The sequence below is a fragment of the Helianthus annuus genome, chromosome 8 (assembly GCF_002127325.2).
Source record: "Helianthus annuus cultivar XRQ/B chromosome 8, HanXRQr2.0-SUNRISE, whole genome shotgun sequence".
In the NCBI taxonomy this organism is placed as follows: Eukaryota; Viridiplantae; Streptophyta; class Magnoliopsida; order Asterales; family Asteraceae; genus Helianthus; species Helianthus annuus.
In genome coordinates, this window is record NC_035440.2 from 136,317,043 (window position 1) to 136,335,481 (window position 18,439).

Sequence of the window (18,439 nt, forward strand, 5' to 3'; positions counted from 1 at the left end):
GCCACAAACATATCAAATGATTTCTTCAATAACGCAGCTGAAACTGTATCAACCGGTGTAGCAAGAACATTGTAAAATTTCTCTTCCATGTTTCAAGAATCAGATGATACTTCGGGAAAAACCTGAAAACACACAAACAAAATTATCAGTTTAAAGATTAATCAATTAAAAGAAACGAACTGGTACTCGAACTGGTGAATATTCTGTGCGGACTGAAGTTTGACAAACTGTGCAGACTGATATGACCCGGATCAGAATCAAAACGACCTTTTTCCAATGTCCTCACTACACCTCACGACCTTGACCGAGTTTGAAATCAAACGGACTGAGACAAATATGAACGTGTGTAACAGTTGAATCGATCTAAGACTCGTGTCGAAAATTTGCGAACTCGTCTCAATGTTGTTGAAGTGAGATCACTGAATGAATGAACTTGATCGGATGAACCAAGTAATATGGGCTTTGAATGAACACAGCTCTATACTCCAACTGTTAACTGGGCCTTTCGAGTGATTTGGGCCGTGCACTTTAGTATGTCTGATAACAGACTAGATCGTGAAAATGAATCACATGGGCCGATACTCTATAGTGGGCTACCAATTATAACACTAATGAAACCCTATTGTTTTGATAATATATGGTCGACAACTCTGATGAAACACAAAATCTATTTGACCTTTTAAACTCAAACTTTATCCACAATTTGGGTCCTCGATAACTATCAAATTAACTTTGCTAACTTTTTACATGCAATGATTTAATTGGACCTTATATTCATAAAGTGGGATGCCAATTTTTTAAAACATTAAACCGATAACTAACATGTACTCATTTTTTTAAAAAAAAAAAAACAACACTAGCCGACAACTCTACATGATGACTGACTTCAAACACTAACTGACGAAAGATTGGGCCGCACCTCTGATGTATGACAGATCACATGAACCTATGACTTATGAATTATAATCCATTTAATGATCATGCAAAATTTCAAGTACTGGCTGATAAAACCCACTAAACCGACAAAATTAATTGTGTATAAATCTGATTGGGCCTCAAAACTTTAGTCACATGCAATCATTGTGGTCTGATACTTTTATTTCAAGATAACACTATTGGACCAAACAATTTTATGTTAATATCCAAACACCTTCACCGATAATTCTATGATTACACTTCAGAATTTGCAGACCTCACATGCATATGTTGATTTCCGACAACAATTAATATCAAACTGAATTTTTTATGACCAACTGACATAAATCACATGATTATCCTGTTCGATGACTGACAAAGACTTTGATGATCACAAGAGCGAACCACATTAATGCCTTATAAGCGGACTTCAATTGTTTCAAAGAGCGGACCCACTCTTGTTACTAAAAGCGGACCTCAGATGTCACTAAGGGCGGACCTAGGACTATGAAACCGTTTGAGCGAATCTATCAAATGATGTTACTAAGAGCGGACCTTGCTGATGACGTCATAATTTTCACGAGTCCGAAAAATCGAATCCTCAAAAATTCAAGGTTTTAGGTCGATTTTAGTTTTGAAATTTTCAAGGATTTGTCAATACAGAATTCCGATCATGATGTGTACAACTGAACCGATTTTGACCGTAAAAATTTTTATTTTCGTAAAAGAATGGTGTAGAAACAGAATTATCGGCTGAATTGAATAGAACTCTTCTTCACTGGCTCTGATACCAATTGTAGGATCGATTGCGACCAAAACGAGTCGTTCGGAAGAGCTCAAATCCGTTTCAGAGGCGGAAACAAAGAAACGGTAGTGAAAACAGCTTGAATCATTCTTTAAACCTCTTGTATATTGATTTTACAGCGTTTACAGGTACAAGGAACACCGGCAATACCTCGGTATCAAATCTGGAAATCGTTACAAATAAAATGACAACTATCCTATTTATATTGATGCTGGTTCGCTTGAAATTACATCAACCATAAAAGCGAACCACATGAATTACAATATAAGCGAACCTCCAACTTCCGAATAAGCGAACCTCCTATGATTACAAGCGAACCTTCTATTTGATGTATGAACAAGCGAACCCTTTCATTGGACCATCAAACTAATACTTCTCATTGGGCCTTCAAATGTAAGCACCTCATTGGACCTTCAAATGGTCCAATCATCAAATAGCCACTTTAAAACAATTTCAAATCCAATTTGATCTTTGTTGTTTACTGTTAAGCAAATATGATTGACTTGAATTTCTTGTAGAAAACATGTGATGATGCAATATGTGATGTCATCAATATGATGTCATCATCATATATGATGACATCATGCTTGAACAATACGGCACCGAACCTGATACTCGATATAAGACGAAGACGACAGATGACTGCACCAACAGACTCCAGTCCGACGTCGCAACATTCCTCCGCCGTGCACCCCAGAGATCGACACGCGAAGCACGGATAGCCGCGAACCATTTCCCGTTGACACATCACCGTGACATCACCATGATGATGTCATATGATGATATATCAATGCTAGCCAACGTGAATTCTCTCATTTGAGCCAATTAATTGTCACTTTCAATGTTCCCACTTATACTTTGCTCAATCCATGTCGACGAAGACTTATTGTAGATGAATTGTTGGGATTGAACCCTATCAGAGGAACAGATAATGAGAGCCAAAACCGGTTCACAACAGAGGATTCATCATAAGCAGCTGTTTGCATTAGACTTTCCTCTTGAAAGTGATTATAACGTCTGATGGCCCTCATCCACTTATTATATACTACAACTGTTGTCCATTAAGTACTGCTTGTGTACAACAACTGCTGAAGACAAAGTGCTGCTCCTTAATCTACTGCCCTAAGTCAAGTGCTGCTAAAGACCAAAGCCCTGCTTGGAATGAAGCAGTAGAATGAAGAAACAGTTGTTTACTTTGTCTATTGTAATATATCAGTGTTTAGCAAGCAGTAGTTATATGTAACAGTGGTTAGAGGTTGTTAGGTTGTTAGATGTCACTTTCATGGTGACGTCAGCATTAGATGCTTCAGTGGTTTGATTTGCCTATAAATGGAACAGTACCATGTACTGTTACATTCGATTGACTGAGTGAGTTCTTCTCCTCCAATCCTTTCATCTTGTGCAATCAACCAGGGAGCATCAGGCTGAGGGGGAATTTAGTTTGTAAGCATGCATTGTAATCTTTTGATTTGATCTGTAATCTTTTGACGAATGGAAAGCATGTGTTTATCAAAACTATTTTCCTCTTTGATTATGTTTACAAAGTTTGTGTTCATTTCCGCTGCATAAATCATTGAATCATGTTTATTCATTGTTCATTTATTACAAACAAACACAATCATGAGAGCCTTCGATGCTAACAATTGGTATCAGAGCTTGGACAGTCAAATTCGATCTAACAATCAATTTGACATAACAGTTCAGCTCAAAATTCATTGATGCTAAGGTTGATTGTATTTTGTTGAAAAACAGAGTAACGAGTGAGCACGTTCAAAGTTGTTATTCAAAAACTCTGTAAAACAACCAAGATGTCATAAGACACACAAACTTCTCATAACAAGTGATATCATGCATAAACCACCTATAGTGTTCAGATCTGAAAATATGTCTGATAACTATGGTATAATCATGCTCGTTAACAAAAATTGATTTCAAATGTTGATATGAAGTTTGTGTTGTTTCCATCATGTTTGATACTAAGGTGTGAACCTCTGGTCAACAAAACCTAGTTTCATAAAAACATTAGTGTTTTTGTTAACATGAAAGGAGGGAAATTAAAACTTTAGTTATTAGATCTTATGTGTTGAAAAACAGGTTTCGAATCCTGTCAAAAAGGTTCAAATCAACTTTGTTAAAAATGCATTAAGAAAATCAAGTGTCAAAATAGTCCAAATCATATGTAATGTGAGATTTGATGTAAGCAAGTACAAATATTGCCAGATCTCTCAAAACATTGCTGCCAAATGATTCTGGGTTAAGTATTTCTTCAATAAAAACCTCCCAGTGAGTATTTTAGTACTTATGAATGGGAAGGGTAAAAAGAGAAGAAGAAAAATCACAAAAACTCTAAAGTGGGTTTATCTCAAAACTTTTGAAGTCAGAAGAAAAGAGTACAAATATAAAACACTTAAGAGTCCAAAATTGGGTAAACAATGGTCATCAAGCAACTGTGTGCATTAATTAATTCAGGGAAGTTCAGGTAACAATAGTATCACCAGTGATTAAACTTAAAAGAGGACTAGGCAAGTTTTTCAGAGTCATCACATGGTAACAAAGTCTATAACAGGACTTTCAAAACTTGTGTGTACATGTCTTCTCATTTTTGCAATCAATTGACAAGGAAATGGTCTCAAACAGTGGTTATTACAATGTATTTCAAATCACTGACCATTTTCATAAAACTTGAGAATCATGTGATTATGAGTTTAATTGGAATGTTTACCAGATCCTTTTTGATGGTGTTTTCAGAATGACCTTTAATTATTTTTCTTGAAAAGGTTTTTCTCAAATAAAACAGGATATATTATTCATTATTTTTCTTTAGAATGATATATTTTGTACTTTTACCTGTTTTTAATAGTAAAAGTTTCAATGTAGAACCCTTATTTTTGTGTGGTGATATCATCTTTGAAAATAGATCAAAAGGAAATGGTACAAGTGTCAAGGTCATTTCAAACTCAAGTTTGTTTTAACACAGATCAAGGATTGATTGCTAACAGACCTTAAAATACTTGGATACTCATGTCATAATTAAAATATTATGACTCAAAATGAGTAGCCATTGTAAAAGAGTTTCCATCATCTGGGGTACTAAACCACTGTCAGGAATTTATAAAGGCTTCAAAACTGGTAATAGACATGTGGCAAAACCTTGAATACAAATTCCTGTAAAAACTGCTGACATATTAAACTTGACAACTTACATTTAAAATGTATTTTATTGAGGATAGCATTCTTGCAGATATCACCATCAACAGATGTTGGACATGATATTGTGGTTACACAAGACAAAATCATTCCTTTCATCTGAACAGCAGATGCTAAAAACTTTTGGCAAAAGCTTGTTCATCGTTGCACTAACAGTTGCTGACATAATAGCCTTTCAAATCCTTACCATTACCTTCCCCTAACAAATGTTCTGCTCAAACATATGTTTCCTAAACACTTGTAACACCTCGAAATTTTGTGTCCAGTAATGTGTTAACACGTGTCATGAGTTTACACGTGGCATTAGATATTAAATAAAGGACTAAAGTTGACAAACCTTGAAAGTATGTAAATTCGAGGGTTATAAATTTCAACAAAGGATAAATATACTGTATAGTAACCCTAAAGGATGCTCGTACCTTCAAACGAATAAATCATGGATCGTACGGAAGCGAAACGCGAAAGAAAGTGAGAGATTACAAGCTGCAGGGGTTAACTGTGTCAACATGTTTAATTATACCTCTGAGTAACCCTTTGACGAACCCGAGGCCTTGTAAACAGTAAAATTAATGTACTATATAAATTTCGCGAAGTTCCGTTTTAAAACGAGAAAGTTATGATCAAATTCGTACGAGAGGGGTTAAAAGCGTCAACAATGAAAGTTAAGGCTTTCCGGATAGTAATTAAATTAACCGGGGACTTGACAGTGCGGGTAAAAGACACGAGGCCCTTAATTGTAATTAACCGAGGGCCAAATCGCAAAGTTACCCCTTCAAACCCAAAAGGTTAGGTTATTAACTACAAAGATTCGGTTAATCATTACAAAAGATTTAAAAATCTTTGAAAACAGGCCTCAGGCGGCCCGCCTGAGTGAAACACATAAGTTGAAGCGGGCCGTGAGCCTCCTGCTTATACGCGTTCTGACATGAAGATCTAGGCGGCCCGCGTACGAGTTGCCTGAATCTAATGCGGGCCGCGTGAACCGCCCAGATGCAGAAACTTTGGACAGACTTGTTGTTTGGAGTTGTGAACGATCAAAAGTGCAATAAATGAAGCATGGGCGCCCTCTACTTGCCTCCTAGCACCAAGGGCCACCTGCTGATCATCCATACTCCCTTGTAGGTTGAGTTGTAATGATCTTGTGCTTGGAAATTCACTATAAAAGGACATACATTGCACATAAGTGAAATCACACTCAAACCTGCATTCTAACTCACTTCTGGAGCTCCAAAGCTTTCTTCTAGCATCCTAATTCGTGCACCAAGCTTCTGTAAGTTGCCTAACCCTTTGTGGTTTCATTTTTCAATAGTTTTAGCCTAAAAGTCAATCCGTCGTAATTAACGATTGACTTTGCGATAAATCACGAATGGTCCAGTGGTTTGTAGAATCAAAGATAGTTATATGGTGGTAATCATGTGGGCATTAAACCCCTAAAAGGGCACCCTCTGATTCCCACTCTAACTAGTTCAAATATCGAGTCAAACGTGCTTAGAAAAAGTCAACAGAAATGTCATTTTGCGATTTCTTGCATAATCTGTAATGTAGACGATATGTAACCTGTTTGAACACTCATAAAACATGATAATAAGTATATAAACTAGTCTAAGCTTGTTTGATCCGACCATTTCCTGTTTAGACCCAGTTCGGAGCCGAAAGTCGCAAAAGTTTGACTTTTGCATTGACTTCAGTTCTGACCCGTTAAAGTTTGATTTAGATATGCCTTAGGACTCTCTTAGGACCAGGTTACATGATGGTATAACCCTCTGTGACCGGTTCAATGTTTGTCCGAGTCTTTTACACATTTCCGTTAAATGCTTAAAAGTTGACCGTAACGCCCTTTTTAAAATAAAACGAGAGTTTCGGACATGTGAAAGGATCATAACCTTGGTTACTGATTTCTAAGCATGTCCCTAAAATTTCACGTCAATCCGAGGTCCAGAATATGAGTTATGCTAAATAGCGCAATTAAAGAAAACTTTTGTAATAAACGGCGCAATTAGCATAACGCCTATCTAAACCCGGATTTCGACACCAAACCTTTTGCTCACAGTTGTAAAATAATATTTTGGTTTTTTTAAAGATTTTTAGTTATTTTTAACCTGCTCATAACCTACGGTTATGGCAACGGTTCGGTAAATACCGAATATACCTTTTTAGGCCATAACTTGAGTTCTACAAGGTCTTTTGACCCGATTCCAGTTGCTACTGATTTTAAATAATAAATAAAGTATTTTAGACTTTATAAACTGTTCGGGAAACTCAGATTTCCTGTAGAACTCTAAAACCTCTTTTATAATCTTTAAAAAGGACCAAAATACCCCTACGGGGCTTAATATGAACTTAAACTCGTTACGGGCATTACGGAAGGTATCCTACTGATACCACAACCTCTTTAAGGCATGTTGACTTAGGAAAACAGTGTAGGACTCTTTCGGTTAGCCGTTGCGCCTTTCGCACGCGCGGTTCGGCTTATGTAACTAGTTTACATAAATTAGCCGAAACGGGTCAAACCATATTGTTTGGACCCCAAAATCCATGTGAAACAAGTCTTCAAACTTGTTAGGTCAAAATGACACTCCATTCACGGTTTTCGCCTTTCACGCGATCAAACCGTAACTTTCCTTTGAAACTGACCGGTCTAAGCTACGGCAATTATAAAGACCCGTTAGGATTCTAATAGGTTATTTTAAAACCTTCGTTCCAGAATAGGAGGCCAGTAAAAGCTATCTGTGATTTACTCAATTAAGGATTATACTTGCAAAGGTAAATACTTTAACTTATTTTCCGTTATACGGGCTTGGGTTACGGTATCTAAAATACCGCTTGGTCAGGCAATTGACCCCAACTCATTAGTAGTTGGGTATTATCAATGTGACCCGTTTAAAAACTGTTTTCTTGGCTTAAAGCCTTTGGGGGCTTAATGACCATGTCCCGGATATCCTTGGCAGCATTTATGAATGGCCACGACCTCGACATGCCGGTGTAGGCGTACACCCGGCATTATGTCTATAATTATAAAAGTATAGCCGTTGGTTACCCGCCACGGTGTTATATGCTATGTGGTGTGTCTATTAAACCTTAACCCGACACGACTCGGGCGACCAAACGCATAGTAACATGTAATTATTTACAAGATTTGATTATAAATTATCCCAAGTTATAAAGAGTTTGTGCCTTGAGCATTTAAACCAATTTTATCAAACATTTTACAAAAGTGTCAGTTGAATGTATTTACCAGTGTAAACTGACGTATTTTCCCCAAAAAGACTAAATGCAGGTACTAGGCATAATTGGCTGGGATTTCTCCTTAGCATCATTAGAAGTCTCGCAAGTTAAGATGCCTGAAGCCTGTTGAACAATATTTTTTGTTATTTTTATTGATCCCCTGTGGATTATTATTTCAACAATGGTGATACATTGATATTACACTTAAGTTGAAATATATTATCTTATTGCTTTCGCTGTGCACTCATATAATTGTGTGGTTTGACTATATTGTTGCCAACTACGTCACGGTAATCCCCCACCGGGCCCACCGGTGATACACGTGGAATTCGGGGTGTGACAGGTTGGTATCAGAGCCAACACTGAGCGAATTAAACACTAGCCTTTTGTGTTTAATCTCAGTTACACAATTGCACATACTTGAGTCTAGACAAGAACATAGGACAAATTCAAATTTGTTATTCCAGTTTGTCTTTTTTTATTGCTTATTGTTATTTAAAGTTTTAAAAGCAGGAAATATGCCACCTGCAATCAGACGAGGAAGAGGAGGAAGAGGCAGAGGAACGATCATTACTCACCATGATCACGAAGCTGGACCTTCGAACACGCGAGCTCCTTCCAGTACAAGGAGTGAAGAACCACAGAGACGAAGAAACCTTTTTGAACCTGCGAGACATTCTACCTCGCATAGCTCAACACCCTCATACCGCCATTCATTTGGACCAGACTCGGAAAATAATCCCAATAACCCTCAACCATCCTTTTTACAGCGATCTGCATCGCACCGTACTTTTGATGATCCCACTCCTTACTTCAGAGGTCAGTTTAACCCAGCAGATTACATTCAGGAACCTGCAGGCTTTGTCCCGTTAGGACCACAGGATCACTTCTCAGAAGACCATATGGATGAAGACACAGATCCCATAGAACCTGCTCGTGGTACGCCCACACATCCTATCGAGATCTCTGATGGATCTTCTTTTCATGGCACACCTTATCAAGGGCCAGATAGTTTTCAAGCGCTGTTCAACCAGCACGAGTGGTACTTCACACCCTCCCATCAGACAGCGCAACACGAGCAACAACAACAAGATCCCTCCGAGGATCCACGTTTCGTGGCAGTTACGCCACCACCACCGCCACCGGTTCAACCAGTAGTTCCAGATCCGCCAAGGCGTAGAAGATCAGGAGCACGGATGTCTACCCGAGGAGGGGAATTTCATTTCAGCACCCCTCGCCACTCGAGTGCTAGTCACTATCCGTCAGTACCTGAAGAAGGACCTTCAAGTCCAGTACAGGAGGCGAACTCCGCACCAGTTGCACCATCTTCGCCACCATTTGGGTATGACCACCCAATACCTGCATACACGGGTCCAACGGCATACAACCCGTTCGAACCGTCGTCGCACGCGCATTACAATTACAATTATGATCGCGACCCATATGTGATAGCGGCTAGGTATAATGCCCGCTATCCCGACGGAGCTTTTGGAAGCCTAGGGATACCGGACTACTCAGCTCATGGGTATCCAGCACCTCCTAGACCTCCAGTTCCGCAACCGGCGCCACAACCATGTTTCTCTCCTCCTGAGCAAGAAGAAATCCTCCACCGGTTAAGTCGTGTGGAACGGGATTTCGAGGAAGAACGAAAGAACAACAGGGGATTCCTTAAAGGTCTAGCAAACCTGTTGAAGGGCAAGAAGAAGAAACGAGACCATTAGTCTCCTTATGTAATGTTGTATTTGCAATTTAGTCCTTGCGTGGACATTTATCGTATTTCAGTCCCTACGTGGACTTATCCTTATAGTCCCTGTGCGGACACCTATCTTGTATTGGTCCCTGCGTGGACTTTTTTTTGGGTAAAGGGTTACCCCGGTGATTCTATATATTCACAACCAAAAAACACAAGTAGTGTAGAGAGCCTACACTAGTTCAATCATAGGACATGCCCTATGAAAGTGACAACCAGAGAAAAACCAAACAAACGTCAACCGAAAATGGACAAACAAACCACTAGGCTACAAACCTAGACTCAACAAGAAAAAAATACAAAAGCATCATCAGCCGCCATCATCGTGCACATCTGAAGCTTCAATATCCCAAGCCCTTAAAAGCTTTCGAACATTTTCGCACTTTTTCAACTTTGCACCAATCAGCTTGTACCGCACTTGTTGTATAATGGTTTCACTTAATGATTCCGGGGGCCTCACCTGGTTTCTAAATAATCTAGCATTCCGCTCTTGCCAAATGAAATAGGCCGTAGCAGCCACTGTCAGTTTAGCAACGTAAACCGACGCCAATTTTGAATTGGACCGATCAAGTAACCAGTTAACAATGTCATCCCATTTAGCATGCACCGAACCCATACCCGCTTTTTGTCTAACCAGCAGCCACACTTGAGACGAGAATTTGCATTCAAAAAACAAATGGGTATGAGAGTCATGATTAGCATAGCATAACAAACAGCACATCATATTCATATTTTTCCTACGCGATAAATCCCAACTCAAAATCTTATCTTGAGTAAGCAGTTTCCTTCTCATGATAAGCCATAAAAGAAACGCATGACGCGGAATACACTGACCAAACCACACAAGACGGCACCAATCCACTTCCACAGCATGAAACCGAACCGAATCCCAAACTCTAGACGACGAGAACACATGCTTTTGATTACCTTGACGCAACAAGACTTTATCCACCTTATTCGGCTGCAAAGAAATACCATCGAGCTGAAAAAGAACCGGATACAAGTCCCGCCACGCAACCGGCCAGCTCCAAGACGAATCGGAATAGACATCAGACACCTTTGACTCCATATTAAAACCCGCGCTAGCAATCATCCGGGGAGAAAGAAACTGATCCAGAGGACCTATCTCACTCCAATTATCGTGCCAAGCGAAGGTAGCCGAACCATTTCCAATCTCGGACCAGAAAAACTTCCTAACAATCGGCCAGAGCTGAAGAATCTTTCTCCAAGACCAACAGCAGGAAGCTGGAACTTTACAAACCCAAAAGCTTTTACCTCTCAACCTATAAGAGTGAACCCAGTCAACCCAAACTGACTGACGCCTCGAAAGAATGCTCCAAATATGATTTGTCATAAGGGCGACATTAGCATCACTGATTCGACGAATACCTAAACCACCCTCATACTTAGGAACACACACCGTTTCCTTGCGTGGACTTGTCTCTTTATTAACCTCTATGTAGGTAGGTACTTGTTTAAAAGTCCCGTTTAGGGCAGCGTGTAATCGTATTTGAAGTTTAAGGAATGTTATGTTATGAATTTCACTTTTGTTATTACTGTATATGAAATAAATCAAGATCATTCCTTCTAAATTTAAATCTGCCTAAGTAAAGAATCTTAAGAGTGAAACCTAGCCAGGTGTCTTTTTGACCCGGCCAAGATGGTAAGACCTGATTAAAAGATTCAGAATTCAAGTTAACCTCTGTAATCATGTTAACGTTCATGGCAGATGTGATTCGTTAAAATCACACGCGTCATTCTTATATAAGGACCCTTCTAAGGATTTCAAGGCCCAAATTAATGATATAATAAATCATGGGTTAAATCATCAATAAAGATGATCACTTATCAAGCATCCATTAGTGATGCAGTGCCTATGGGCCACAATTATTGTCATAATAAGACAAAAGACAGTGGTGGTCTATGACTCCCTGTCAGAAAGGGTAAAAGGACTACGGTTCAAACCTTCATACCTTGATTCTCTGTAATCTCGGCTAATATTATAATAACGTCCTCGTGACTAGGCTTTTATGCCACTAGCAATATTAATTGTAATTAGGATAAGTATGTTCAAATCCTAAATGAAAGTGAATAACAAATTAACCAGATATGGTCTCTGTTACCATGGTTAATGAATTGCCATAAAAGACAATTCCATAATAAACTCCTATATAAAATTTTCGTTATCTTCTGTAACAGGTTCAAGTTACCATGGCTGGCCCTAGTGGAGAAAATAGCCACTCGAAGGAAGACGAATATGATAACGCCCAAGTTCATCTGACGGGCGCAGAGTTGAAAGCTCTTGTCGATAATGCTGTCAAGGCAGCTCTGGATCGACAATATGAGGAATATACCGAATCTCGGAGCCGAACCATATCCAAACCACACTCAAAGCCGAAGACCCATACCAAATCTCACAGCAAACCGTTGTCCAAGCCTAAAAAGGACGATGATAATCATTCGTCCAATGAAAACAGTGTCCGTCAAGAAAGGATATATACTGACGCATCTCGCGCCAGAGGCTGCACCTACAAGTACTTTGTGTCGTGCAAGCCCCGAGACTTCAATGGGGAGAAAGGAGCGGTCGACTGTATGACATGGCTTGATGAGATGGACACCGTGGTGGACATCAGCGGCTGTGCAGAAAGAGACATGGTAAAATTTGTGTCTCAATCATTCAAGGGCGAGGCCCTGGCTTGGTGGAGGTCGTTGGTTCAGGCCTCGGGAAAGGCTGTTCTTTACAGCATGACATGGGAGGAATTCGTTTCTCTCATCAAGGAGAATTACTACCCTCAGCATGAGGTGGAAAAGATAGGATCCAATTTTCTATCATTAGTGATGACAAACCTTGACTGCCAAGCTTACTTAACGAGCTTCAACACGATGTCTCGGTTGGTTCCATACCTGGTAACCCCGGAGCCAAAAAGAATCGCTCGTTTCATCGATGGGTTAGCCCCCGAAATAAAGGCAAGCGTGAAGGCCTCTCGGCCAGCGACCTTTCGATCTGTAGCAGACATATCTTTGTCCCTTACTTTGGATGCGGTCCGACAAAGATCGCTAAGGAACAAAGAAGCTGAAAAGAGAAAGCGTGAAGATGAAACTTCACGGAGGTCGAGCAAGAAACACCGTGGAAACGGTGATAACAAGAGAGGATCGGAGTCAAGGAAGGATGGGCAACAGACTGGTGAGAAGCCCAAGTGCAAGACTTGCAAGAGACATCACTTTGGAAAGTGTAGGCTCGAGTCAAACTCGCAGACCCAGTCGAGGTCGTATGCTTGCGGGTTGTGCAAGCCAAGGACCACAAAACTGTGGACTGCAAGAAAATAAAAGATGCTACCTGCTATAACTGCAATGAGAAGGGGCACATTAAAAGCAACTGCCCTAAATATACCAAGAAGCCTGAAGAGGCCAAGAAGAACAATGCTAGAGTCTTCAGGATGGAGGCGAAAGAAGCAGTGCTGGATGACAACGTAATCACAGGTACTTTTCTCGTAAATGATATCTTTGCAAGAGTACTTTTTGATTCAGGCGCTGATAAGTCTTTCGTAGATCATAAATTTTGCAAATTGTTGAATATGCCTGTCAAAACCTTAAATGTGAATTACGAGGTAGAGCTAGCGGATGGAACCATTGAAACCGTCTCCACTGTGTTAGATGGATGTGTGATATCCATTAGGAACCACTCCTTTCCTCTATCTCTACTTCCCTTTAAATTGGCCGGTTTCGACCTAGTATTGGGTATGGACTGGTTATCTCACAACCAGGCCCAAATCGTCTGCAACAGAAAGCAGATTGTGATAAAGACTCCGGCTGGTGAATCGCTTACCATTCGGGGAGATACCCAGTACGGATTGCCTGAGCAAGTAACTATGCTCAAGGCTTCAAAATGTCTAAAGAAAGGTTGTGTCATCTACATGGCACAGGTGATTATTGAAGAGCCTAAACCGAAGATAGAAGACATTCCCGTCATTTCGGAGTATCCAGAAGTTTTCCCTGAAGATCTACCTGGGTTGCCACCAGATAGACAAGTGGAATTCAGGATTGATATCATCCCTGGAGCAGCACCTATTGCTAGAGCACCTTACAGGCTAGCGCCAACCGAAATGAAGGAGCTAAGGACCCAGCTGGATGAACTACTGACTAAAGGTTTCATCAAACCTAGTTCGTCTCCCTGGGGAGCACCTGTCCTGTTTGTTAAGAAGAAGGACGGATCGATGCGTCTGTACATCGATTATCGCGAGCTTAATAAAGTCACGATAAAGAATAGATATCCCTTGCCGAGGATCGACGATTTGTTCGATCAGTTACAAGGGGCAAGTTAATTTTCGAAGATTGATTTGAGGTCAGGCTACCATCAACTGAAAGCCAGAGATGAAGACGTGCATAAAACCGCATTTAGGACTCGTTACGGTCACTACGAGTTCCTAGTGATGCTTTTTGGGCTCACAAATGCACCGGCTGCGTTCATGGATCTCATGAATCGCGTCTGCAAGCCGTACTTGGATAAATTCGTCATCGTCTTCATCGACGATATTCTTATATACTCGAAGAACCGAGCTGACCATGAGAAACACCTTCGCTGTATTCTCAAACTGCTACACCATGAGAAACTCTATGCCAAATTCTCTAAGTGCGAATTCTGGCTACGAGCAGTCCAATTTCTAGGACACGTTGTCAGCGAGCGTGGTATCCAGGTGGATCCCGCTAAAGTAGAGGCTGTCATGAATTGGCAAGAGCCAAAGACACCTACTGAGATTCGTAGTTTCCTGGGATTAGCAGGATACTACAGGCGATTCATTGAAAATTTTTCAAGGATTGCTGCGCCCTTAACTTCCCTGACCAAGAAGAAGATAAAATTTGTTTGGGGCCCTAAGCAGCAAGAGTCCTTTGATATTTTAAAGCAAAAGCTGAGCAACGCCCCTGTGTTGACACTACCGGAAGGTACCGAGGAGTTCGTAGTTTACTGCGACGCATCACACACCGGCATGGGATGTGTGCTCATGCAGAAAGGCAAGGTTATTGCCTATGCTTCGAGACAGTTAAAGGTGCACGAAAAGAATTACACCACTCATGACTTAGAGCTGGGTGCCGTTGTGTTCGCACTAAAACTGTGGAGGCATTACCTGTATGGTATCAAGTTTGTAATCTATTCGGATCACAAGAGCCTTCAACATCTGTTTAATCAGAAGGAGTTAAACATGAGGCAACGCCGCTGGATGGAGACTTTAAATGATTATGATTGTGAAATCAGATATCATTCCGGCAAAGCGAATGTAGTCGCTGATGCCTTAAGTCGGAAGGAAAGGGTGAAACCCATCCGAATCAATGCTAAGAGCATTGAAGTGAAAAATAATTTGATTGAAAGGGTGTTAGCTGCACAGAGAGAAGCTGTGTTGGAAGCTAACTATCCTAAAGAGAAGCTGGGAGTAACTGAGGAGCAGTTAACTCTTAGCAAGGATGGAATTTTACGATTGAATGGGCGAATATGGGTTCCTATTTATGGAGGACTACGAGATGTTATCCTCCAAGAAGCCCATAGTTCCAAATATTCTGTCCATCCTGGAGCAGATAAAATGTATCAGGATCTAAAGGCGAATTATTGGTGGATAGGCTTGAAAAAGTCTGTAGCCGCTTATGTAGCAAAATGCTTAACTTGTGCGCAAGTCAAGGCCGAGCATCAAAAGCCATCTGGCTTGCTACAACAGCCTGAACTTCCTAAATGGAAGTGGGAATGTGTAACTATGGATTTTATTACCAAGTTACCCAAGACAAGGAAAGGAAATGACACAATATGGGTTATCGTTCATAGGCTGACTAAATCAGCGCATTTCTTACCCATCAAGGAGACTTATAGCTCCGACATGTTAGCCCAGTTATACGTAGATAAGACTGTAGCCTTGCATGGCATACCTGTGTCTATTATCTCTGATAGAGATACTAGATACACGTCCAATTTCTGGAAAAGTTTCCAGCAATCTTTGGGCACACGTCTGAATTTTAGTACGGCTTACCATCCTCAGACAGACGGTCAGAGTGAGCGTACTATTCAAACGTTGGAAGACATGCTGCGTGCATGTGCTATCGATTTGGGAGGTAGTTGGGATAAGAACCTACCATTAATCGAATTCTCCTACAACAATAGCTACCATACCAGCATAAAGGCTGCGCCTTTCGAGGCATTATACGGTAGAAAGTGTAGGTCGCCTGTTTGTTGGGCGGAAGTTGGAGATGTCCAATTGTCTGGACCAGAGATAGTTTTCGAAACGACGGACAAGATTGTCCAGATTCGAGACCATCTCAAAGCTGCCCGAGATAGGCAGAAGAGTTACGCGGATCCAAACCGTAAAGATTTTCACTTCGAAGTAGGTGAAAAAGTGTTACTTAAAGTATCACCCTGGAAAGGGGTGATGCGTTTCGGTAAGAAAGGCAAACTAAGCCCGAGATACATAGGACCTTTCGAGGTTATTGAACGGGTCGGGTCAGTTGCCTATAAGCTAAACTTACCGGAGGAGCTCAATGGAATTCATAATGTGTTCCACATCTACAATCTAAAGAAGTGCTTCGCTGATGAATCATTGGTGATCCCACACACAAATGTGCATATAGATGAGAGCTTGAAATTTGTGGAGAAGCCTTTGTCGATTGAGGATCGACAGGTGAAGAAGGAGCTTGAAACCTCTGGTCAACAAAACCTAGTTTCATAAAAACATTAGTGTTTTTGTTAACATGAAAGGAGGGAAATTAAAACTTTAGTTATTAGATCTTATGTGTTGAAAAACAGGTTTCGAATCCTGTCAAAAAGGTTCAAATCAACTTTGTTAAAAATGCATTAAGAAAATCAAGTGTCAAAATAGTCCAAATCATATGTAATGTGAGATTTGATGTAAGCAAGTACAAATATTGCCAGATCTCTCAAAACATTGATGCCAAATGATTCTGGGTTAAGTATTTCTTCAATAAAAACCTCCCAGTGAGTATTTTAGTACTTATGAATGGGAAGGGTAAAAAGAGAAGAAGAAAAATCACAAAAACTCTAAAGTGGGTTTATCTCAAAACTTTTGAAGTCAGAAGAAAATAGTACAAATATAAAACACATAAGAGTCCAAAATTGGGTAAACAGTGGTCATCAAGCAACTGTGTGCATTAATTAATTCAGGGAAGTTCAGGTAACAATAGTATCACCGGTGATTAAACTTAAAAGAGGACTAGGCAAGTTTTTCAGAGTCATCACATGGTAACAAAGTCTATAACAGGAATTTCAAAACTTGTGTGTACATGTCTTCTCATTTTTGCAATCAATTGACAAGGAAATGGTCTCAAACAGTGGTTATTACAATGTATTTCAAATCACTGACCATTTTCATAAAACTTGAGAATCATGTGATTATGAGTTTAATTGGAATGTTTACCAGATCCTTTTTGATGGTGTTTTCAGAATGACCTTTAATTATTTTTCTTGAAAAGGTTTTTCTCAAATAAAACAGGATATATTATTCATTATTTTTCTTTAGAATGATATATTTTGTACTTTTACCTGTTTTTAATAGTAAAAGTTTCAATGTAGAACCCTTATTTTTGTGTGGTGATATCATCTTTGAAAATAGATCAAAAGGAAATGGTACAAGTGTCAAGGTCATTTCAAACTCAAGTTTGTTTTAACACAGATCAAGGATTGATTGCTAACAGACCTTAAAATACTTGGATACTCATGTCATAATTAAAATATTATGACTCAAAATGAGTAGCCATTGTAAAAGAGTTTCCATCATCTGGGGTGGTACTAAACCACTGTCAGGAATTTATAAAGGCTTCAAAACTGGTAATAGACATGTGGCAAAACCTTGAATACAAATTCCTGTAAAAACTGCTGACATATTAAACTTGACAACTTGCATTTAAAATGTATTTTGTTGAGGATAGCATTCTTGCAGATATCACCATCAACAGATGTTGGACATGATATTGTGGTTACACAAGACAAAATCATTCCTTTCATCTGAACAGCAGATGCCAAAAACTTTTGGCAAAAGCTTGTTCATCGTTGCACTAACAGTTGCTGACATAATAGCCTTTCAAATCCTTACCATTACCTTCCCCTAACTAATGTTCTGCTCAAACATCTGTTTCCTAAACACTTGTAACACCTCGAAATTTTGTGTCCAGTAATGTGTTAACACGTGTCATGAGTTTACACGTGGCATTAGATATTAAATAAAGGACTAAAGTTGACAAACCTTGAAAGTATGTAAATTCGAGGGTTATGAATGTCAACAAAGGGTAAATATACTGTATAGTAACCCTAAACGATGCTCGTACCTTCAAACGAATAAATCATGGATCGTACGGAAGCGAAACGCGAAAGAAAGTGAGAGATTACAAGCTGCAGGGGTTAACTATGTCAACATGTTTAATTATACCTCTGAGTGACCCTTTGACGAACCCGAGGCCTTGTAAACAGTAAAATACGCTCACTAGAATGTACTATATAAATTTCGCGAAGTTCCGTTTTAAAACGAGAAAGTTATGATCAAATTCGT

At 39.8% G+C, this 18,439-nt stretch overlaps 1 protein-coding gene across 1 annotated transcript; it reads right to left on the bottom strand.

Moving 5' to 3' along the window:
- Positions 1 to 10,212: 10,212 nt before the first annotated feature.
- LOC110870666 lies at positions 10,213 to 10,971 on the bottom strand. Its single transcript, XM_022119844.1, has one exon. It carries the CDS (start codon positions 10,969 to 10,971, stop codon positions 10,213 to 10,215), a length of 759 nt encoding a protein of 252 aa, XP_021975536.1.
- Positions 10,972 to 18,439: the final 7,468 nt, after the last annotated feature.

Bases quoted from the DNA above. Each gene is read 5' to 3' on its own strand.
- LOC110870666 (XM_022119844.1), bottom strand. From the start codon at position 10,971: ATGGAGTCAAAGGTGTCTGATGTCTATTCCGATTCGTCTTGGAGCTGG.